General features: G+C 38.6%; 2 protein-coding genes across 3 annotated transcripts; one reads left to right on the forward strand and one right to left on the reverse strand.

Annotated features, from left to right (window-relative positions):
* The first annotated feature begins 6,078 nt into the window (after positions 1–6,078).
* LOC131938405 (uncharacterized) lies at positions 6,079–16,069 on the forward strand. The gene is made up of 6 exons (XM_059296409.1): positions 6,079–6,126; positions 7,920–8,006; positions 10,906–10,966; positions 14,693–14,780; positions 14,974–15,065; positions 15,574–16,069. The coding sequence occupies exons 2-6, from the start codon at positions 7,923–7,925 to the stop codon at positions 15,783–15,785; spliced, it is 537 nt and encodes a 178-aa protein (XP_059152392.1). The 5' UTR covers positions 6,079–6,126; positions 7,920–7,922; the 3' UTR covers positions 15,786–16,069.
* Positions 16,070–18,565: 2,496 nt separating this feature from the next.
* LOC131938407 (translocator protein-like) lies at positions 18,566–24,581 on the reverse strand. Of its 2 annotated transcripts, none has more exons than XM_059296412.1 (4): positions 24,432–24,581; positions 21,062–21,160; positions 20,124–20,336; positions 18,566–19,628 (listed from the first exon to the last, which is right to left on the reverse strand). In XM_059296412.1, exons 2-4 carry the CDS (start codon positions 21,158–21,160, stop codon positions 19,449–19,451), a joined length of 492 nt encoding a protein of 163 aa, XP_059152395.1. In that variant the 5' UTR covers positions 24,432–24,581; the 3' UTR covers positions 18,566–19,448. The 2 variants fall into 2 exon arrangements, with proteins under 2 accessions (XP_059152395.1, XP_059152396.1); XM_059296413.1 differs by having other exon boundaries at positions 24,419–24,581.
* Positions 24,582–24,790: the final 209 nt, after the last annotated feature.

The following is a 24,790-nucleotide window of genomic DNA, read 5'->3' on the forward strand; positions in this document are numbered from 1 at the left end:
GTGGGGCGGTTCTCACACATTGATGAACGTACCTTATTAGAGCGGTCCTCACACATTGATGAACGTACCTAATTAGAGCAGTTTGCAAACTGATAAAATATGACTTTGTAGACTCCCCTAAAGATGTTTTTATGAACCGCTAACTCGAATATTTGTTTTTTCTTTGCTGAAGGCTGGAAACCTGAAGGATTCGATTCGCAAAAAGTTTGGAACAAGTTCCGGGTGTAAGAACGTCCAAGAAGCGAGTGGATTTTTACACAATGTTGATCTGCAGACCCTATGAGTCCTGTCACATTAAAACGTTTCTAGAGAAAATGATCAGCAACTCATTGTTAATATTTTGTAATCTTTCAAATAATTTTGTAAACCGTATGTAATTAAGATAAGCGCATATCCTTGTGTTAAAAAGTCCTGTCTTTAGATACAAACGTCCAACATTAATACGGACTCGCTACATGCGACAAATGGTTGATCTTCAGCAAAACAAAAATAATTCATGAAATCAACATTAACTTTTAAATTGTTTAATCAGGACAGATTCTATATTAATAGGCTGTAATTCTCTGGTAAATACTAGTCTATATAACCAAACATCGGTATGGTGTAGTTAAGGCTAGTTAATTAGATTTAAATTAAATTACCGTGTAGGAACGAATTGTTAAGTGGAGGCATATGGTTCTATATTGCCGCTGTACACAGTGAGGTGTGTACGACAGGTGTTTCTTTCTGTGCTTTCAACAGATCAACAGTTTTGATAACATTGATCGTCTGGCCCTGGTCCATACAGTTAGGTAATATAAAAGTAGGAAGCGTATTTTAAAATATAAAAAAAAAGTCTCTGTAGAATGACATCGAATGGGGTGGACTATTTAAGAACGTTTATAGAAAATAGAAGAAAAATAATACCTGGAGAGATGTGAAGACAAAAGTGATAATGAAGACGATTGAATGTTTTTGTATTAGTTTTGTACAAAGTCGATGTGTTTTTTACTATAAAAAATAAGAATCAAAATTTAGGTAAAAATTAATATTTTTAATAAGCCAAAACAATTTGTTTTTATATCGTAATCTTAATGTAGAAGTTCGAGGACATCTATTGTTAAATATCCCTGGTCTTGATTCTAGAGGCCATTCAGTTACCTGATAGCACGCGTGTAGAGTTCAGATGCCATCTCGTTAACACTAGTCTAGAAGCTAGAGGCCATCTCGGTAACAGTAGTCCAGAAAGTTGAGGCCATCTCGTTCAGTAGCGTAGCCAGGATCGTCTCAGGGGGGGGGGGGGGATGGTTGTTCAAATTTTTACCCGGGGACAAACTTTCGATTTCAAACTTTCGATTTACACCCCCTCATACTTTATGTATATACCGAGGGGTCTATGGGGGGAGTCCTAACCCCCCCCCCTGCCTACGCCACTGATCTCGTTAACAAACAACATGAGTCTAGAATGCACAAGGCTATCCTGTTATCAGACAACAGTAGTCTAGAAGGTTGAGGCCCTTTCAAGCCCTATCACTCATCTATTTTGTAACATCGTATATTTACATTGTCAAGCCTTATCGCGATGAGAAACTTGAATAAACAAGAAAGAGAAAATAAAAAAATTCATAAAAAACGTTTTAATAACAAGCTTTTATGTAATAATGCACTAAAAAGTAGAAAATAAATTATAGACTACTATTTAAATTACTATAAAAAAAAGCGTGGGTCACTTTAGTATCTATTGGATACCTTTACTAATGTTAAGGAAGACACCCACGCTTTTCTTTATAGTTATTTAAATAGTAGTCTATAATTTATTTTCTACTTTTTAGTGCATTATTACATAAAAGCTTGTTATTAAAACGTTTTTTATGAATTTTTTTTTTCAGTACTTTACATGTTTTATTTACAATAGAGTTATATGACTAAAAACCATTGCGCGCCCACTGAACGTGATGGCGCAGCTATTGAACGTACCGTGATGGCGCAGCTATTAAACGTGATGACGCGTGTGGTGTGGTTGGCTAGACATGCCTACTAATTCGGTCCAAATTTTAATTAATTCATAAAAAAATAATTAGGCATCCAATTAAGTCAAATTTAGTTTCAGATTGCACTGTCTTCGTGTCTTGGCCCACGTGCCAAATGTGAATCGTATCGGTCAAGTAGAAGTTTCCGAATTTTCACTCCTGCGTTTCGGTCTAGACTGACGACTGGCGACTGACGACTGGCGACTGACGAGGAAGTGAGTTAAATAAAAGCTTGTAAAAAGGAATCGGCAATGTTGTTTTTTTAATTATTATTTTTTAATTACAAAATTACATTTAATAAACTTAATTAACAAAATTTAAATTTTCATTCCACTAAATTTGACAGTGTTTACAGTACTTTCTTTTGAAATAAATCTTGAGACGTAAAAAAAAAAATTTAGAACAATTTTAATTCGTTGCACTTGGTGCACCATTTCATCTAATCAAGACCGATAACTTCTGTAATTATTTTAACATTTTTTGTACGGAGTTGTCACTCTTGAGTCTATTTTTTTTTTTTTACTTTTTCCATTTGAATAAAGTGTGTAAGACATCATTCAATGTTTCTTAACCGGGTTAAATTGTCATTTTAGTCGCACAGTATTTTAGTTTTTGTATACATAGTATTTTAACTAAATTTGTTTTTACATGTAGATCTATACAATATACTATCGATTAAAAATAAAAGTAGTTCACTATATAAAGTAAAAAAAAAAAATTAAAAAAAAAAAATTTAAAAAAAATAAAAACAAAGTATGCAACTTGTGTGGATGAGGGCTTGCTTTTTTTGTTAGTGGGCTTTGTTAGCGGTGTTGTTAGTGGTGTTGTTAGTGGTGTTGTTAGCGGTGTTGTTAGTGGTGTTGTTAGCGGTGTTGTTAGCGGTGTTGTTAGCGGTGTTGTTAGTGGTGTTGTTAGCGGTGTTGTTAGCGGTGTTGTTAGTGGTGTTGTTAGAGGTGTTGTTAGAGGTGTTGTTAGAGGTGTTGTTAGAGGTGTTGTTAGCGGTGTTGTTAGTGGTGTTGTTAGAGGTGTTGTTAGCGGTGTTGTTAGCGGTGTTGTTAGTGGTGTTGTTAGTGGTGTTGTTAGTGGTGTTGTTAGTGGTGTTGTTAGTGGTGTTGTTAGTGGTGTTGTTAGTGGTGTTGTTAGTGGTGTTGTTAGTGGTGTTGTTAGAGGTGTTGTTAGAGGTGTTGTTAGTGGTGTTGTTAGAGGTGTTGTTAGCGGTGTTGTTAGTGGTGTTGTTAGAGGTGTTGTTAGCGGTGTTGTTAGCGGTGTTGTTAGTGGTGTTGTTAGTGGTGTTGTTAGTGGTGTTGTTAGTGGTGTTGTTAGTGGTGTTGTTAGTGGTGTTGTTAGTGGTGTTGTTAGTGGTGTTGTTAGCGGTGTTGTTAGCGGTGTTGTTAGTGGTGTTGTTAGTGGTGTTGTTAGTGGTGTTGTTAGCGGTGTTGTTTGAGGTGTTGTTAGTAGTTGTTAGTGGTGTTGTTAGTGGTGTTGTTAGTGGTGTTGTTAGTGGTGTTGTTAGTGGTGTTGTTATTGATGTTGTTAGAGGTGTTGTTAGTGGTGTTGTTTTTTATGTTGTTAGTGGTGTTGTTAGTGGTGTTGTTTTTTATGTTGTTAGTGGTGTTGTTAGTGGTGTTGTTAGTGGTGTTGTTAGTGGTGTTGTTAGTGGTGTTGTTAGTGGTGTTGTTAGTGGTGTTGTTAGTGGTGTTGTTAGTGGTGTTGTTAGTGGTGTTGTTAGTGGTGTTGTTAGTGGTGTTGTTTTTTATGTTGTTAGAGGTGTTGTTAGTGGTGTTGTTAGTGGTGTTGTTAGTGGTGTTGTTAGTGGTGTTGTTAGCGGTGTTGTTAGTGGTGTTGTTAGTGGTGTTGTTAGTGGTGTTGTTAGTGATGTTGTTAGTGGTGTTGTTAGTGGTGTTGTTAGTGGTGTTGTTAGTGGTGTTGTTAGTGGTGTTGTTAGCGGTGTTGTTAGTGGTGTTGTTAGTGGTGTTGTTTTTTATGTTGTTAGAGGTGTTGTTAGTGGTGTTGTTAGTGGTGTTGTTAGTGGTGTTGTTAGTGGTGTTGTTAGCGGTGTTGTTAGTGGTGTTGTTAGTGGTGTTGTTAGTGGTGTTGTTAGTGGTGTTGTTAGTGGTGTTGTTAGTGGTGTTGTTAGTGGTGTTGTTAGTGGTGTTGTTAGCGGTGTTGTTAGTGGTGTTGTTAGTGGTGTTGTTAGTGGTGTTGTTAGTGGTGTTGTTAGCGGTGTTGTTTGAGGTGTTGTTAGTAGTTGTTAGTAGTGTTGTTAGTGGTGTTGTTATTGATGTTGTTAGAGGTGTTGTTAGTGGTGTTGTTTTTTTATGTTGTTAGTGGTGTTGTTAGTGGTGTTGTTTTTTATGTTGTTAGTGGTGTTGTTAGTGGTGTTGTTATTGATGTTGTTAGTAGTTGTTAGTAGTGTTGTTAGTGGTGTTGTTTTTTATGTTGTTAGTGGTGTTGTTAGTGGTGTTGTTTTTTATGTTGTTAGTGGTGTTGTTAGTGGTGTTGTTAGCGGTGTCGTTAATGGTGTTGTTAGTGGTGTTGTTAGTGGTATTTTTAGTGGTGTTGTTAATGGTGTTGTTAGTGGTGTTGTTAGTGGTGGTGTTAGTGGTGGTGTTAGTGGTGTTATTAGTGGTGTTGTTAGTGGTGGTGTTAGTGGTGTTATTAGTGGTGTTGTTAGTGGTGTTGTTAGTGGTGTTGTTAGTGGTGTTGTTAGTGGTGTTGTTAGTGGTGTTGTTATTGATGTTGTTAGTGGTGTTGTTATTGATGTTGTTAGTGGTGTGGTTAGTGGTGGTGTTAGTGGTGTTGTTAGTGGTGTTGTTAGTGGTGTTGTTAGTGGTGTTGTTAGTGTGTTAGATGGGGGAATAGTTGTGTTTTTTTAATATGATGTAGAACCACTGGCCTGCTGAGCTTGTGAGCATAGGAGTCGACCATAAATGGCACCATACTCTGAGGGGAAGGGGTGTTGGGTCGTTTTTGACGTCGTGTGATGACGGGGACAAATAGGTTGTGGTGGGAGGAGGGGGTGCTCGAATAATATGATGAACTTACCTTATCAGAGTGGTCCTCACACATTGATGAACGTTTGAATATGAATTTTAGCTAGTATTTTGTGTTTTAGAAAAATGATTAGTAAATTGTACTATAAATTGATTACTATTAATATACTCTATGTTGATTGAGCTCAGGTATAAACATTGGCTCGATTTTAGTGGTCGGCTATATCGATGCCAGAACTAAAGCCTCCCTGTTATTACAAGCTTCTAACTTTCTGTGTCTGTCTATTGTCTTATGGGTCAAAACTAGCGAGCGAAATTTCGACCACTTCTAACGGTCTGACTCATTTCAAATTTGACAATTTGTTAAAACTCGACAACAATAAATCAAATTTAACTCATTAATTGGATGCCTAATTAATTCTTAAATAGTTAATTAAAGTTTCCTATATAAAGTACTATTTACCGCGCCATTATATGCACATTCTTCGTGTTCATTTGGTGTGCATTGTTTTTGTCATTTAACTCTATTGAATTAAAAAGTTTAAGTAGTGAAAATAAAATAATTAAAAAAACGTTTTAATAACAAGCTTTTCATATAATTATTCATTAAAGTCGAGAAAATAATACTGCACCACTATTCAAATAACTATAAAGAAAAGCATGGGTAGCTATAATATCTATAGAAAAACTTTACAAAGTACTAAAATTTAACAAGCGACCCATGCTTTTCTGTACAGCTATTTTTTTTTTAAATGGTGTATTGTTATTTTCTCATTTTTGTGTATAATTTATATAAAAGCTTGTTAATATGACGTTTTTATTATTTTTTAAAACTCTTAAATTTAATTGTATTAAAACTATTCAAAGTTTCTGCGCATTATATTTTGCACATGCAGATGGAAATTCCTTAGTTAATAATAGAATTTTCGTATTTTTTTTTAATTAAGCGGACATTAAAATTTGAACTTTAACTAATGCGTCATATCTAATAGATCTAGAGGATTTCTAAAAAATATGAACACTATGATAGACGACCTTGACCTACGTTTTCCCACCCAAAATTAAAACTGGAAGAGCTCAGTCGGACGACCACAGTCACAGGGGATAGAGAAAATTAAAGGCTGGTGAGTAGATGTTTAGGCCTACCAACACAAATAAAAGGGTTAGGAGTTTAGTTAGGGTAACAACTCCGGGAAAAACCTTAGTTTTGCGTCGGAAATTATACGTTACGGTAAACCATGGTTTATTTGACCATTGCAATATAAATAAAGTCGATTGTAGTAAATTAATGTTTTAATTTTTAAACGTTAATCGACATAAGGAAATAGGAATAAATATAATAGTAGATTAAAATTAGTAGATCTAGATCCAAAAATAAATAAATAATGAAGTCAAATATAGTAATTTGTTTAATGTTTTTGGCTAGCAGAGGATTTGCGACAATCAGTTAATAAGAATCTAGATTTAGATCTAGATCTAGCTGTAGGTAGCTAGCTGCTAGGCGTAGTAAAAAAATTATGAAAATAGTAAAAATTACTAGAATCTAGATCAATGATTAGAATCTAGTAGCAGAAATATTTAGCAGAAACACTTTAAAATAATTAGCCATACGAAGTGATTAGTAAAGCAGTATTTAACATCCAATTAAAACCAATCTATCCAAATTTTAAACGTTTTGTATTAAAAAATAAAATATGGCGGCAAATACATTTTGGTTTACAGTAGTTCCGGTGTATTCCGGAACCGTGTGACAGACCTAGCCATTGGTTTACTGGGTTGTTTTTTTTTACTGCTATACCATTCCGGAATAATAACCGACGCTAAACCAAGGTTTTACTCAAATCCGACAATAAATAAAATATGAAATCAAATTTCAAATTTTTAATTTCTTGCGGTTTTTTTTAGCTTGGATAGTTGTTTTGCACGTGAAATAATAGGCTGTAGATCATTATAGTTGTGTTTGTGCTCGTATTATTCTAGTCACTAACACACGCTTGAAAGCAAAGGCGTAGCGAGGGGGGGGGGGCGGGGGGGCGGACCGCACCGGGTGACACCATTTCGGGAGGTGACACCAAGGCAAAAAATAGCAAAATGTATAGAGAAAAACTTGAGGGGGGTGCAAATCGAAAGTTTCAACGGGGGTGCGAATCGAAAGTTTGAGGGGGGTGCAAATCGAAAGTTTGAGGGGGGTGTGTAAATCGAAAGTTTGACGGGGGACGGGTGCAAATCGAAAATTTGAAAGTTTGTCCCCGTGAAGGGTCGCTATGCCTCTGGGGGGTGACACCATTAAGTGCCGCACCGGGTGACATCCGACCTCGCTACGCCACTGCGTGAAAGTACTTTAATAAAGTACCATACAAAAACGCATGTAGTGTGAAAGATTAGTTAACCTTCAATTCACTCCTATGACTTATTGCTCTCCTTAAAATAGCATTCTGGCGGGGTGGGAAGGAGGTCATAATACGTTAAGGACAGAACCCCCCCCCCCCCCCCGGGCAATCCAGATCTGATTGCTTTGGATCAAGATGGGGACCGCAATCTCCATGTAATGCTGATGGGACTTAGATCAAGACATTCAGTTTTGCAGTCAGTGTTTCTTCCAGATTTTTTTTCTCCGGTGGGGGGGGCACTTGAAATTTTCGGGGGGGGGGGGGCGGTAGACTTTCTTCGGGGGGCGGACACTGTTAAAAGTATATATTTTCTATATAAATTATATAAATTTCATTTCGTTCGGGGGGGGCGGTAAAAAAACTTTCGGGGGGCTTCGCCCCACCTCCCCCCCCCCCCGAAGAGATGCCTGGAAGAAACTCTGTTTGCAGTTATTTAATTGATACAAATTATGTCAATGTTTAAAATCAATATAACATTTACTTGATGTACTTTGAGTGTTACTTAACCCTCAAACGCTTATCCTTAGAACATGTTTGAGTTGTCACTGGCAGAAGTTTTAGCTGGACATACAATCAGAGGCTCTGATACACCTGGATCTTCTAAACTAAATAGGGTTTGTACATTTTACACATTTAGTAGTCATAGACTAGTCTTTACACCAGATAGTCCATGGGGCACACGAGGTTTGTTTCTCTGACCTCACACTATGTAGAGTTTAATAAATACCAAATGCGCAGACATCTTTATTTTCCTGGGTGGACTAAGTCAGGTACCCATCAGAGCTGGGTGGACTAGAGTCAGGTACCCATCAGAGCTGGGTGGACTAGAGTCAGGTACCCATCAGAGCTGGGTGGACTAGAGTCAGGTACCCATCAGAGCTGGGTAGACTAGAGTCAGGTACCCATCAGAGCTGGGTAGACTAGAGTCAGGTACCCATCAGAGCTGGGTGGACTAGAGTCAGGTACCCATCAGAGCTGGGTGGACTAGAGTCAGGTACCCATCAGAGCTGGGTGGACTAGAGTCAGGTACCCATCAGAGCTGGGTAGACTAGAGTCAGGTACCCATCAGAGCTGGGTGGACTAGAGTCAGGTACCCATAAGAGCTGGGTGGACTAGAGTCAGGTACCCATCAGAGCTAGCAGGACTAGAGTCAGGTACCCATCAGAGCTGGATGGACTAGAGTCAGGTACCCATCAGAGCTGGATGGACTAGAGTCAGGTACCCATCAGAGCTGGGTGGACTAGAGTCAGGTACCCATCAGAGCTGGGTGGACTAGAGTCAGGTACCCATCAGAGCTGGGTGGACTAGAGTCAGGTACCCATCAGAGCTAGCAGGACTAGAGTCAGGTACCCATCAGAGCTGGATGGACTAGAGTCAGGTACCCATCAGAGCTGGATGGACTAGAGTCAGGTACCCATCAGAGCTAGCAGGACTAGAGTCAGGTACCCATCAGAGCTGGGTGGACTAGAGTCAGGTACCCATCAGAGCTGGGTGGACTAGAGTCAGGTACCCATCAGAGCTGGGTGGACTAGAGTCAGGTACCCATCAGAGCTGGGTGGACTAGAGTCAGGTACCCATCAGAGCTGGGTGGACTAGAGTCAGGTACCCATCAGAGCTGGGTGGACTATTCAGGTACCCGTCAGAGCTGGGTGGACTAGAGTCAGGTACCCATCAGAGCTGGGTGGACTAGAGTCAGGTACCCATCAGAGCTGGGTGGACTAGAGTCAGGTACCCATCAGAGCTGGGTGTACTAGAGTCAGGTACCCATCATAGCTGGGTGGACTAGAGTCAGGTACCCATCAGAGCTGGGTGGACTAGAGTCAGGTACCCATCAGAGCTTGGTGGACTAGAGTCAGGTACCCATCAGAGCTGGATGGACTAGAGTCAGGTACCCATCAGGACTGGGTGTGCTCAGTGAGTCGGGTACCCATCAGAGCTGGGTGGACTAGAGTCAGGTACCCATCAGAGCTGGGTGGACTAGAGTCAGGTACCCATCAGAGCTGGGTGGACTAGAGTCAGGTACCCATCAGAGCTGGGTGGACTAGAGTCAGGTACCCATCAGAGCTGGGTGGACTAGAGTCAGGTACCCATCAGAGCTGGGTGGACTAGAGTCAGGTACCCATCAGAGCTGGGTGGACTAGAGTCAGGTACCCATCAGAGCTTGGTGGACTAGAGTCAGGTACCCATCAGAGCTGGATGGACTAGAGTCAGGTACCCATCAGGGCTGGGTGTGCTCAGTGAGTCAGGTACCCATCAGAGCTGGGTGGACTAGAGTCAGGTACCCATCATAGCTGGATGGACTAGAGTTAGGTACCCATAAGGGCTGGGTGTGCTCAGTGAGTCAGGTACCCATCAGAGCTGGGTGGACTAGATACAGGTACCCATCAGATCTGGATGGACTAGAGTCAGGTACCCATCAGAGCTAGTTGGACTAGAGTCAGGTACCCATCAGAGCTGGGTGGACTAGAGTCAGGTACCCATCAGGGCTGGGTGTGCTCAGTGAGTCAGGTACCCATCAGAGCTGGGTGGACTAGATACAGGTACCCATCAGATCTGGATGGACTAGAGTCAGGTACCCATCAGAGCTGGGTGGACTAGAGTCAGGTACCCATCAGAGCTGGGTGGACTAGAGTCAGGCACCCATCAGAGCTGGGTGGACTAGAGTCAGGTACCCATCAGAGCTAGCAGGACTAGAGTCAGGTACCCATCAGAGCTGGGTGGACTAGAGTCAGGTACCCATCAGAGCTGAGTGGAGTAGAGTCAGGTACCCATCAGAGCTAGGTGGACTAGAGTCAGGTACCCATCAGAGCTGCGTGGACGATTGATACAAATTATGTCACACTCTTATCCTTAGAACATGTTTGAGCTGTCACTGGCAGAAGTTTTAGCTGGAACTACACCCAGAGGCCCTGATACACCTGGATCTTCTAAACTAAATAGGGTTTGTACATTTTACACATTTAGTAGTCAAGTAGAATACTCTATACACCAGATAGTCTATGGGGCACACGAAGTTTGTTTCTCTGATCTCACACTATGTAGAGTTTAATAAATACCAATGCGCAGCCATCTTTATTTTCATGGGTGTACTAGAGTCAGGTACACATCAGAGCTGGGTGTACTAGAGTCAGGTACACATCAGAGCTGGGTGGACTAGATTCAGGTACCCATCAGAGCTGGGTGGACTAGAGTCAGGTACCCATTAGAGCTGGGTGGACTAGAGTCAGGTACCCATCAGAGCTGGATGGACTAGAGTCAGGTACCCATCAGAGCTGGGTGGACTAGAGTCAGGTACCCATCAGAGCTGGGTGGACTAGTCTGATTTCAGCTTCAATTGATGCAAACATTTGTATTTAATGTGTTTGTACAGTTTTAAGCTTTCGTCGTGAATGACATTCTCCTTTTCCAGCTGGAGTTCTTTCATATGCTTTATATTTTTAATACAGGTTGTGTTGTGCTATTAATTATTAATGCATGTTTATATCAATAATTTGTCTAATTTGTTTCTTTTAGGCTCAGTATAATTTGAAAACTAAGTTCTTCTTCGTCATTTTATTGGCAACGGTAAATGGAGGTAAGTTTTACCATAAAACCCTTTTTCAATTCATAAAAAAATAATTGTTTAAATTGCTAATGAGTAAATATAAATTACTATCGGATTATGTAAGTGTGGTCGAAAGGACTATTACAGTGGCGTAGGCAGGGGGGGGTTAGAGGGGGGGTCATAACCCCCCCCCCCCCTCATAGACCCCTCGGTACATATAAAGTTTGGGGGGGGGGTGTAAATTGAAAGTTTGAGGGGGGTGCAAATCGAAAGTTTGATGGGGGGGGGGGGGGGGTGCAAATCGAAAGTTTGTCCCCGGGTTATATACTGCTGGACAAAATTTGAACACCCCCCCCCCCTATGAGACGATCCTGGCGACGCTACTGGACTATTAAGAAGGTTCGGCGAAAGCTCTTATGAAACTAATGGGAGTTCGGTACTTCAAAAAAGGTTAACAACCTGTTTTTTAGAACTACAGCATGCATGTCTGTGCTTAATGAGTGGTGATTACCTTGTTGATTACATTGTCGTTTCTGTAACGAGTTTTGAATTACAAGCGTGGGTTGTTGGTCTTTAGCCCAACAATCCGGGAATCCCCGTTCAGCTCTCATGATAGCTGTGTTACTTTTCGGGACAAGTTCCCTATCCTTTGTGTATCCCTCCACGACACGCGAGGTGGCAGGTTCCGATTTTTTGTCCACCCCGGGTATGTGATGTACACGGTACTTTCCGTACCTGACGAGCAGGTCTAATATCCTATCTGCCACCTGGGGAAGGCGCTCAATAGAGGAGCAGCGACTATGCCCGAGCAGTATTACCAGTGCCGGCGCCAGGTTATTTAGCGCCCTAGGCAAAACTTATTAAAACGCCCCCGTTTCACACAAATTAATTACTGAAACATACGTATAAGAAAACAATTAATTAAAAGTGACATATTAATTTGTTATCAATTGCACACACGTTATAAGTAGACATCAAAATCAAATTTTACTTGCCTCCTTCGTCTCAAAAGTTTGTACTAATTCCTTCAATTCCAGTTTGCAAGCGTAATCACACCCCCCCCCCCCCCCTAGAAAATTTTAAGTGTCCCCCCCCCCCCCCCCCCCGATTTTTTTTGTTTTTGAAAAATAAAAAGTTATAAATGTTATAGATTCCAGCCTAAAATTGTTATAAATGAATCCTTTAGGAGAGGGTGAAAAATATAAAAAGACAATTAATTAGATGTTTAATTTACGACTAAGACTGTATTAATACATTAAGTATTGCAATCTACAACGGCTACTGATGTATTTGTTTTTCAACTTTATAATGCTAAAAAAACATACTAAACTATTTTGTTTAGAACTTTTGCTCTAATTGTTACAATAGCAAATAATAACTTAAAGTTGTATGTATATGTAAGTGGTCAACCTATTATCTCCCATTTGAAAATCCAAATACCAAAATTTTATTCAAGGGAAAAAACTTTCACAAGAATGGCTTAATTAACCAAGTGTAACTAAGACATGCTTGAAAAACACAATAAAACGCTCTCAATTTCTTTACGTAATAATTATAATAAATCTTTTATATTAGCTATTTAATCTTGTTAAAGCAATATATTTTACCAATTGAATACTTAACTGTAGGTTTTCTTTGAAAGTCTAAAAAAACAATAACTTTATTATAACATACTTCTATTCAATTCTGATGACATTCCTTTTAGCGTCTCTTGCTTATGATAGTGAAATTTAAATTTTGGATCCCCTAAATAAAGGGGCGTATTTCAAAAATCAAACACGGTTAACTGTTTAGTATTAGACATTGCTAGAATAATTGTTTAAATTTTTTATTATTTAAAAAAATAAAGTTTACAGTTAGTTATAAATTCCATCCTATTTATTATCTATATATATATATATATATATATATATATATATATATATATATATATATATATATATATATATATATATATATATATATATATATAAGTCTCTTCTTGGAGACATTAGAAAACACCGAGCTGTAAGCAGTCCCCTCCCTTCCTCTCTTGGCATATCGCAACCATCCCCCACCCACCCCCACATGGTCTGGTGAGCTGTGGTTCACGCTAAATGTTTACAATCGTAGAGCCGGGTTTAGTGACGGCTATTAGGGGCAGATAATTTAGTTTGAAACTATTTTAAACTTAGGGGAGGTAACTAAGAGGAGGCTGCTTTATCGGGGGGGGGGGTAGGGTAGAGGTTGGAAGAAAGGAGGGTGGGGAGGGGGTATCGTCCTTAACGACCCACTGATAGTGTTTTAAAACAAATATTTTCAGTGGCAGCATTGGTACTGTCGAATTCAAAAATTATGAATTACTGTAAAGTAAAAAATAAAACAACTAAATAGCGGCGTATGATACACCGCGGGTCGGCTCGTTATATATTAATACTTTAAGAGAGGTATTATAGATTCCTAAAAATCTAAAGATTTTTCAACTAGAGAACTCCTACCTTTCTCATGTGTTCCCTACTGAATTGAAATCGTCTAACTTACGATAAACTCGACTACTTGATATACTCTACTGCATTCACACACATATCAAACTTCGATACCTAAACTTAACTAGACTCGATACTCCAGAACTATGACACCAACTCGCTTAACTTTACCAAGCTCTACAAACGATACTCCAAATCAACAACGATTTCACTGGACCTACTACTACACTTTAACAGTCAATAAAATTCGATACTTTAAAACCCCACAAGAATCAATCATCCCGAACTCCAGAACTACGATACTTCATCACCTGCATTCTCATTTCTCTATTACCAATCAGATTCCATTAGATAGTCAAATACAAAACAGCCGAATAAAAATTATGACACTTTAACACTTCGATACTTTATACCTTCGAAACCATATCAGCAACAGCGTTCCGTCGTTACTCCCAAATCTAAACGATTCATCAAAATTTACCAAACAAGTACAATACTTTGAACACCCCGTCATTACAAAACTTTATACACCAGGGCAGATTTCTAATTCAAAGTCAGAGAAAACGTGACTTACAAGCCCTATTAAAATTAGATAACCGTTTGAAATGTTCGAAATGTACACTACGAACTTGTATGACACCAAATTAAAAAGGCAAAATAAATAAATCGGGAGTGATCTCCCCTAAACTTTCTCGAATATTCCTATATAAAACAACTTAAAGTTTTTAAAATAGAAAACAAGTAATTAAAAAAAGTCTAGTGACAATTTTAGCGCAATTTTCTTATGTTATCTAAAAATAGCTCTTTCGTCGCGTAAATCAAAAGCAGGGTTAGTAAAACCATTGGTTAGTTATTAAAACGTTTTTTTATTAAATTTTTTCAGTATTTTATATGTTTTATTTACATAATTAGTAAAAAGGCAAAGTGATTGGTAAAAAGCGCCCCGACCTTTCCAAATTAGGGTGGTGAAATTGCATTTTCACCATTGCGTATAAATATAGGCCTATATAGACCTAATTTTGGGGTGGGGGTGCAAAATTGATAGTTCGTCCTGGGTGCCGAAATAGATCGCTACTCCTTTATAAAAATTTATTAATTATTCGGTACTTTTTGATAATAGCGATTAAACATTTTGCACCCCCCCTAGAGATGCACCCTAGGCGATTCGCCTTATTGGTAGCGCCTGCCCTGAGTATTACATACAAACTCAATCAACACAACTAAGACCTTGCAACTATCCAGATCGTAATTGAAACCTCCAAATGTCCAAATGTAAACATTTATTTTACAGGCTCAGCGGCCAGCTGTTCAGGTTTGGGGCAGATCCTGGGTCTCTGCTCAAATATGCAGTTTTGTAGAGATGGAAAATGTTTTGACGAGTAAGATTTTTTTATTTATCCATTTATCTTTTCATCTTTCTAACCCATCCACATACCATTTATTTTCAATTTTTTTGTGTAATTTAACTCCAACTGACAATGGAGTCAGTTGGCGTTATTTTACACAAAAAGTCAATGGACTGCCTAACCCCCCCCCCCTCGTGAATTAATTGTTTATTTGCTTTATAAAAAGGTCAGAGTTCATTATAATACCAGAGAGTACGTCCACCTTTGGCAAGTTTCTGGAAATGTGTGGACTAGTGGGTGGATTTCTGTATTTCTTAGGTAAGTTTTTTATTTTATTTTACTTGGAACGATTCCAGTGGATTTCTACATTTCTTATGTAAGTTTTTTATTCCACTTTGAACTATTCTTATGGATTAGTGGATAGATTTGTACAAGTAGGCCTATGAGGTAAGTTTTTTTTTATTTTACTTGAAACGATTCTGGTGGATTTTTATAATTCTTAGGTAAGTTTTTATTTTATTTTATGTGCAACGATTCATAATTTCCAATTGGTGTTTGTATAAGGCTGTAGAGTTGTAACTAGAAAAGTAGTTAGACTCTAACAAAATAAATGGGGTAAGGAGTTAAATAAACTGCCACTTTATTAATCAGAGATGTGAGAGCTAACAGCAAATTTAAGGAAATGTCCTCATGCTCTTTTAAACGGCTTTTACTTTTTTTTTTTTTTTTTTTTTTTTGGTAGAAAAGAAAATGTTAAACCTTTAGTAGTTGTTGTTTTTTAGGTGACATGTCAGATTAAGCAGGTTGTTAATTGTTATCTTTACAGTCACTGCCTTCAAAATAATGAAAAAAATGATTGAAATTATTGATCAAGCCCACGATGAACCCTTGAATGGGGTACCCCCACCAGCGAGGACCCCACGACCCCACGCTGACAGGGTACCAGGTGCTGCAAGACCCCATGAGGAACGGGATGACAGTGAATCGGATGACAGTGGACATGAGGATCGAAGACAAAATAATTGTATGGTCATGTGATGTTTTACTTCAGTTACTAAATTAATTTGTAACGAAACATTTTCTAAATGTTTATCGTTGCATACCTTGGTGAAAAAGTAACTGTTATTTTATTTTATTTTTATTTTTTTATTTTTTTTTTCTTGTTTAAGAATGCTAATTTGTTTAAATTCTGTATATGGTTAAAACGAAAAGTCTGTAAGAAATGTAGGTTATTTGTATGATGTGTTTCTCAATTAAATATTTAAGAAAATATTATTTGGTTATTAAATGAAACATATAAACCAGTTAATTGATTGTTGTTTCTTATATTTAGATTATTTAGGTTTTATTAATACTATAATGTAGGATTAATAACATTGGGGGGGGGGGGGGGGGGGGGGGTAATATGGTTAACGCTGCATCTTATAAGGCTTATGTTTAACTTTTCAATCTTTGAAATTACTTTACATTTTTAATTACATTTTGTTTTTACCATTTCTTACATTTAAGCATGTGGATCATGTATAATGCTCTAAAATGGACTACTAAAACACACATCAAAAGGTAGTGAATACCACTATGTAATCAGTACATCAAAAGGTAGTGAATACCAATATGTACTCAGTACATCAAAAGGTAGTGAATACCAATATGTACTCAGTACATCAAAAGGTAGTGAATACCAATATGTAATCAGTACATCAAAAGGTAGTGAATACCAATATGTAATCAGTACATCAACATGTAGTGAATACCAATATATAATCAGTACATCAAAAGGTAGTGAATACCAATATGTAATCAGAACATCAGAAGGTAGTGAATACCAATACGTAATCAGTACATCAGAAGGTAGTGAATACCAATATGTAATCAGTACATCAAAAGGTAGTGAATACCAATATGTAATCAGTACATCAAAAGGTAGTGAACACCAATATGTAATCAGTACATCAAAAGGTAGTGAATACCAATATGTAATCAGAAGGTAGTGAATTCCAATATGTAATCAGTACATCAAAAATTTAGTTGCTCTTTTAATTGCTCTTCATTGCTTCCTGTAATCTATTTTGGTTTTACAAAAAAAATGTATTCCTCTAAATGGGTTGGTTCTTTGATTAGAATTTGGGTACTTGTAATATGTGGCTCACAACAGCATTCTTTTAAAATATGTGTTTAACAAAGTGTAAATAAGTAAAGTAAAATTATCCTTTAAGTTCAAGACTTGGTAGTCACTTGGGTAGATGAAGCAGAGTTATACTGTTTCTGTCACCTCGGCCTACAAAGGGAAACTGTGGCCTGTGTTACGCACAGCCACACACAAAAAAACGTAATTAATTAATTAATTGTCTTAAAGTTTAAGAAAATATTAAAAAGAAATTATTTAATACATATTATATTTATAAAGGACAGTTATCTTAAAAATTAAGTCATCTCACTAAATCCATTGATAATACTGCATGCATTGCTACCCAATCTGAAATCCAAATCAGTAAGCCGACAATGCCTAGATAGGGCTAAATGGGGAAAAGTACTTGAGTGTAATTTGATAGTTTTGAGAAAAAAAGAGTTCAATGGGTTTTTATTAATGATGTTGAAATACATAATATTTTTAAACAGTGTTGTTATTAAATTCAACCCGGCTGCTTTTATCTACATGACCCAAATTTACATGGATGGTTTTTGGGGAAGCTATAACGTACGATGCAGAAATAAAATCTGAAAGAAAACAAAATAAATCATCCTTACGATTTAAAATTTTAAAAGGGAGGCCACTCAACAAAATATCAGAGGACAGCATGAATTATCTCCCTCTTTGTTTGGGTGTGACAAATTTATAACGTCAACACTTATGTGGGGTGGGGGGTTTGAACAAGTTGATTTTGTGTTCCATGTGGACGTCCCTTAGAGGCGTAGCCAGGCAGAGGCGTAGCGAGGGGGGGGGGCGGGGGGGGGGGGACATATGTCCCCAGGCGCCGACCTTAGGGGGGGCGCCAAATTGAAAGTTTGAGGGGGGGGGTGCAAATGAAAAGTTCGAGGGGGGGGTGCAAATCGAAAATTTGCTCCCGAGGGGGGCGCCAAATTGAAAGTATGTCCCCGGGCGCCGGGAAGGGTCGCTACGCCTCTGTAGTCAGGGTTTTGTGGGTAGGAGAGCCGTGGTGAATGCACAACACATTTCAGCTTTAAACGTGAAATTGCCTTTTGCTTGTTCGCACTGGCATCTGGTTTTCTTCGCTCTTAGAAAAAAAAAATTATTTACCGCAGGTTAGGTAAATTTGTTAAAATTCTTAGGGGATGCACGATACGGACAATACATCCCCCGATCCCATTAGAATTCATCAAAATTAAGTCACACTTTCTGGACGATTTTTACCTCCCCCCTCCCCCATCGTCACAAAAAGTCTACACCCCCCCCCTTCTCCTAAAAATGATGTTACACCCCAGCCCACAACCCCCTCAAAACTACAATTTAATTTTATTTTTTTTAACATCAATTTCATTCTAAAGTATTGACTTAGCTTAATCAACATAGAGTATATCAATCGACTTGTAATACAATTTACGGGGAAAAAATAAGCTTTTAACATTAATTTTTTTTAAAGCAACACTGCGCCGTCAAATTTTCTGACGCCCCTCCCCTCATCCCATCACGCATCGTCACCCCCCCCCCCCCCGCCCACCCATGGACATATCTAAGAAACAATCAGATGTGTCTATAAATTTGTCAGTTTAAAATGTCAGTTTTAACGTAATGATTAAAATATAAAGTGTAACAAAAAAAATGTGAGACAAGATCTTTTTTCTTTTTCAGTTTAAAAGTTTATTGCGTATTTAAAAACATAAATTTTCGATAACTACAGACGTCATTGTATCTGCTCATGTACGAAGTAAAAGATTAGAAATGAATTTAAACTAGAGTACAACAAAATCAGATACTGACATAAATGATAGAAAATTAAAGTAAGCAAGTACAATCAAGGTAAAACTGCCAGTATATCAAAGCCATTCATTTGTCTCAATATACAAAACATTTATAACATACATAATTAATGCATTAAAAACAGAACAAAAATATCAGGAAGGTTAACTCGCGGATGAAAGAAATGTAAACAACTTTATTTTTCAACGGCGTGAACAGGGTTCATCATTTAATCATTTGCATCAAAGTAAACAAATATGGAAGTACTTTCGTTAATTATTCGGTTGAAGAATACAATCTTCTCTGAATATAAATTGGACACAAAATTCAGGAAGTAATTTATTTTCATTGCATGAGAGATCAAGAGCAAATTCATAAAGCAGAGAGTAAGCTCTGTTAAATGTTGAAATTTGTTACTTTATGAGAAATTAGTTTAACATTATCAAATTCCAAAGTTTTTGAGAAAACGGAAATAGAGTAATTACTACTTCCGTTTATCGGAAATCGCCCGAAGGTCGAAGGAAACCTTCGTATAGGATATAATATTAATACATGAAATTTCATGCACTAACTTTAACGGTTCACACTTGTAATGTTTAAACACACTCACGGAAAAAAATTGCAAAACCGTGTTTTTCCCAATCAGATAGGTATAGAACGTCGAGATTTGTCAAAATCTAGATTTCGATTTTTGTTTCACGTTTAAAATAATTCACTCATACTTTGTATAAGAGAAATTATAAGAAAAAAATATATTATTATAACAATAAAATGCGATTAAATTATTCTTTTATTTTTGTCGTGTCCGGGTTATTTCTCCAAATATTGAAAACGAGGGCAGATGCAAATGAGACCCATCCCAGGTAAGGCAGCATAAGGTAGGAAGCTGTTTGATTGATGCCGTGGAACAGGTAGGTGGTTCCAGCGATGGCACCCCAAAGACACACCATATCTATCAGAGCCTGGGTGGGGACATTGTTTTAATGATTAAATTAAAACGTCAACAATAATTGCAAAAAAAAAATTAAATACTATTTTTTAAAATATTGATTAAATATTTAAAATTGCATGATTCACAAGTTACAAGCAAGAATATTTACAAATAAAATACTCAACTTCTCTAGCATGATGGTTAAGATAGTCTTATAGTATGGATGTTTTCTTTGGGTTAAACCTTGGCCTTTCAGGCTTTAAAATACGCGACAAGCAAACAAAATGTGATCTATTTTTAAACTGTGTCTCTTTTGACCCAAACCAAACTGACCCATTTCTTTTTTCTAAAACTTTGTCACGTGGGCCAACAAACCAACCCTAACCTAAACTTACCCTTTTAATTCTTCATAAAACTGTCACATGCGCCAACAGGCTAAACCAACCCTAACCTAAACTGACCCTTTTAATTCTTCATAAACTGTCACATGCGCCAACAGGCTAAACCAACCCTAACCTAAACTGACCCATTTGATGCTTCGTGCTGAGAAGAAGATCGGAGTCCATGCCCAGTTTAAGGCCAGCTGGGTGCTGTAGAGAGCCAGGGGTAGGGCAGCCCCGTCGAACCCCCGTCCGTCACGCCACGTCAGGTAGGAAGCGTAGCCCATACTTCCGTAGAGCACCATCCAAACGGGGGAGAAGAAGTTATTGGGGGGACACCATGGAGGCTTCTTCAAACTCTGGGACAGACAGTAATATGGGGGGGGGGGGGTAAATTTGATGGTGTATTGTGTAACAAAACTGAGCAGTAGCATCGCAAGGCTAGAGGGTAACACCAAATCGAAAAATCGTAACATTTATAGTAATAACAATGGTTTTTCTAGTGAAAACGATAAAATAGTAGGGGAGAAGGTGACACCAAACCGAAAATGCTAATTATTGCAGTGGGTGATTTGACACCATTAGTTACCATACTGGATGACACACGACCTAGCGACGCCACTGCCCAAGAGTATAAAGATTCATAGCCAATAAACCTAGATTAAAGAAGTATTGTTGAATAGTATCATAAATGTGATGATAAATTAGCACACACACAAAAAAGAGAATACACAAATCCAATAACGTGTCTTAGACATGTAAGTGATTGGGCAGCATTTAAAACATCGCATCATGCGAGAAAATGGCATGTAGTTTGATGTAGAGCACCATCTTTACATATGGAATCTATGTATACAGCTAATTGTTGCATCGTGGTAATATTAAAATCCTTAAAACAACAACAAAAACAACTAACGTTAGGAAATTACACCCGTCTAACTAGATAGGCCTGTGTATTTGGTTTTTACGATTTTTCTGAAGACAATTTTAAAGAGATCGTGGATGTACTCATTCTTCTTCATTTTTGAAGATTACAAAAATAGTATAGTATTCTAATAAAGTAAGGCAAGAAAGCGACACCTACCTCGTACCATCGCATGTGGGTTCTGGTGATGGAACCTGAGGGGAACCCTCCGATGTAGGGGAAGAAGACAGCTGCAACAGGGGCGATGACGTCAGACATCTAGCAGACGATGGGCAGTACTCGTTAGGAGAGTCATAGATTTATGACAGGAAAACGATGGGCAGTACTCGTTAGTAGAGTCATAGATTTATGACAGGCACACGATGGGCAGTACTCGTTAGGAGAGTCATAGATTTATGACAGGCAGGCGATGGGCAGTCCTCGTTAGGAGAGTCATAGATTTATGACAGGAAAACGATGGGCAGTACTCGTTAGGAGAGTAAAAAATTTATCACTGGCAGACGATGGGCAGTTCTCGTTAGGAGAGTCATAGATTTATGACAGGCAGAAGATGGGCAGTACTCGTTAGGAGAGTCATAGATTTATGACAGGAAGACGATGGGCAGTACTCGTTAGGAGAGTAAAAAATTTATCACAGGCAGGCGATGGGCAGTACTCGTTAGGAGAGTCATAGATTTATGACAGGCAGAAGATGGGCAGTACTCGTTAGGAGAGTCATAGATTTATGACAGGAAGACGATGGGCAGTACTCGTTAGGAGAGTCATAGATTTATCACTGGCAGACGATGGGCAGTACTCGTTAGGAGAGTCATAGATTTATGACAGGCAGAAGATGGGCAGTACTCGTTAGGAGAGTCATAGATTTATGACAGGAAGACGATGGGCAGTACTCGTTAGGAGAGTCATAGATTTATGACAGGCAGAAGATGGGCAGTACTCGTTAGGAGAGTCATAGATTTATCACTGGCAGACGATGGGCAGTACTCGTTAGGAGAGTCATAGATTTATGACAGGCAGAAGATGGGCAGTACTCGTTAGGAGAGTCATAGATTTATGACAGGCAGAAGATGGGCAGTACTCGTTAGGAGAGTCATAGATTTATGACTGGCACACTAGATGGGCAGTACTCGCTTGGAGAGTCATAGATTTATGACAGGCACACTAGATGGTCAGTACTCGTTAGGAGAGTCATAGATTTATGACAGGCAGAAGATGGGCAGTACTCGTTAGGAGAGTCATAGATTTATGACAGGCACACGATGGGCAGTTCTCGTTAGGAGAGTCATAGATTTATGACAGGAAGACGATGTGCAGTACTCGTTAGGAGAGTCATAGATTTATGACAGGCACGCGATTGGCAGTTCTCGTTAGGAGAGTCATAGATTTATGACAGGAAGACGATGGGCAGTGCTCGTTAGGAGAGTCATAGATTTATGACAGGCACGCGATTGGCAGTTCTCGTTAGGAGAGTCATAGATTTATGACAGGAAGACGATGGGCAGTGCTCGTTAGGAGAGTCATAGATTTATGACAGGCACACGATGGGCAGTACTCGTTAGGAGAGTCATAGATTTATGACAGGAAGACGATGGGCAGTGCTCGTTAGGAGAGTCATAGATTTATGACAGGAAGACGATGGGCAGTACTTTGTAATGGAGTCATAGATTTATGACAGGCAGAAGATAATTTATGACAATGTTAAATGTTGTAGCAGACGATGGGCAGAAGTTGTAAGTTGGGGTCGGCGTGGTCGAGTCGGTAAAGCTCATTTTTGCTAAACCGAAAGTCTCGAGTTCGAACCCTCGGACAGATGAGGCTCGTTAGCTGGGGACAGCCACTCTTCTAGGAGAGACAACTCCAAAATCAAACAACTGCTGCCTTGTAGTTTGCTCTTGGTTGGACAAAGGCTATGGAAGCAAATCCAAAAAGAAAAGCAGGCTAAAATCGGAGTCAATGGCCTCAATGGCGCAAAACCAGTTGACACGTATCCTTAATTGTGATGGAAGCATGGTCGAGTCGACAAAGCTCATGGTTGATAAATTCGAAAAAAGTCTCGAGTTCAAACCCTCTGGCAGATAAGGCTCGATCCCTCCCAACACTAAAAATTAAGAACGAAGAAGAAGAAAGTAAGCGAGGTCATAGATTTATGACAAAGTTGTAGAAGATATTGGACGGCGTGCTCAGATGGTAGAGCACACGATTGCTAGTCTGAAAGTCTGAGTTCGGAACCCTGGCTCGCGTCCATATGATGTCCCTGAGGAAACCCAGCAATAATGGGTACCTGGCTCACGTTATGAAAGTAAAGGCGCTGGAGCTGAACACACATTCCATTCATATACGGAGATCAAAGAAACAGTTGAACTCTACTTCCTCTGCCCCATGGACCGCCAAAGGGGTATTGTTACCTTTGTTTATTTAAAGAAAGTGGGCAAACAGCAGAACATGTTTATAGTCATAGACTGATCATATAATTCTAGGTGGGATAAGTTTAATCGATGATTAGCTGTGATTGGTCATCATTGCCTAATTCCTGCAAAAAAAACCCAGTTTAAACTAATTTTTAAGGTGCAAAATCCTCATTTATTTTCAGTGCCATCTACGTCGGGCAATGACCGATTAAAATCGGCCACAAATTGTGTTTTGTTTTTAACTCGAGGGGAAAATCGAGTGTAAGTTATTTTTAGCCACAGATGACGTGAGCGGGGATTCCGAGTAAGCATAGTGTTGTTATCATTCTCGGGGCAGCGACCTACATCCACACGCAACACGCAATAAGAACAGCATAACAGAAACAGTGACGGCTATACAGGTTGAAAATATTTTCATAAGCAAGATATTCCTCTGTTTTTCTCCCACTTTTAACCGATCTGTAATGATAGTGCATGCACTTTATCACGAAATGAAAATGACGTAACATTCTTGGGGAAGGGGTCGGACTTTAGTAAGAAGAGCCACCCCACCCACTCCCCTTCTCACCCCCCACCCCTCGAATGAAAAAATAGTTTATGTAGAAAAATATATAGGAGTACTTTACACAGTGCCGCCCCCACCCCCTCTCTCTCTCTCTCTCTTTCCAGGAGAAAAATGTCTGAAAGAACCCCTGTATATACCTGTATAATAAGTTAATTCAAGTTTGAATATTTTAAAATGTTATACTGGGCGATTGTCCTGACCTGATCAAGGTTTACCTTAGTTTAAAATTATCAAATATTAAGCCTAACCTTGTGTGGAACTGCATGGGTTTTTGGCGACTAACCAAAACTGGTACTAGTAAGGTTAAAGCCAATCTATAACAACAGAACACTTAGGCCTACGTTTGATTCAAACATGCATGAGAAAAATACCTTGATGTCGCGTTAAAATATTTCTCGAATTTTTGGTCTAGCTAATTTTATAATAGCTGAATTATTATACTCCAAAAAAGTTTTGCTTGCCTGCTTTAGATTAAACTTAAACAAATGCAGAGTTCAATTAATTAAACTAAAAACATTGATTGAAAAAATATTTAAGACCTACATAAATTACATACTTTTTCAACGAGCAGACTTAAAACAGCAATCTTATCCAGAAAATCAACAAAGTATACGTTATGGGAGAAAAAAAAACCTTGCCACTAATACTAAACTAACTGAGGCAGTGCGCGTCGTGGAGCTCTTTTGTGGCAGGATGTAAAAACCAGCATGTGAAACCGTTCACGTTGTGTGGTTTGTTGACACTAAACAGTGCACTTTACTTTTCAATGCCATCAGTGACGTCACGTCTGGACGAAAACACCCGGAATGCGCGAATCTCATTGGTTCATTTTTTTGTATAACGATATTAAGTTTCAATATTAACCAAAATATATTATCCTTTGGACTAGGAAACTAGGTTAGGCTAGTTCAATGT

This window comes from Physella acuta, unplaced genomic scaffold (genome assembly GCF_028476545.2).
Source record: "Physella acuta isolate Inbredline_101_S28 unplaced genomic scaffold, ASM2847654v3 ptg000243l, whole genome shotgun sequence".
NCBI classification, from domain to species: domain Eukaryota; kingdom Metazoa; phylum Mollusca; class Gastropoda; family Physidae; genus Physella; species Physella acuta.

Excerpts from the sequence above, each read along its gene's own strand:
- LOC131938405 (XM_059296409.1), top strand. The coding sequence starts at position 7,923 with ATGTTTGAGTTGTCACTGGCAGAAGTTTTAGCTGGACATACAATCAGA. Across the intron at positions 8,007-10,905 it reads GATCTTCTAAACTAAATAGG|GCTCAGTATAATTTGAAAAC; the intron begins GTTTGTACATTT and ends TGTTTCTTTTAG. Across the intron at positions 15,066-15,573 it reads TGGATTTCTGTATTTCTTAG|TCACTGCCTTCAAAATAATG; the intron begins GTAAGTTTTTTA and ends TTATCTTTACAG.
- LOC131938407 (XM_059296412.1), bottom strand. The coding sequence starts at position 21,160 with ATGTCTGACGTCATCGCCCCTGTTGCAGCTGTCTTCTTCCCCTACATC. Across the intron at positions 20,337-21,061 it reads CCCACATGCGATGGTACGAG|AGTTTGAAGAAGCCTCCATG; the intron begins GTAGGTGTCGCT and ends TGTCTGTCCCAG. Across the intron at positions 19,629-20,123 it reads CAGCACGAAGCATCAAATGG|GCTCTGATAGATATGGTGTG; the intron begins GTCAGTTTAGGT and ends GTCCCCACCCAG.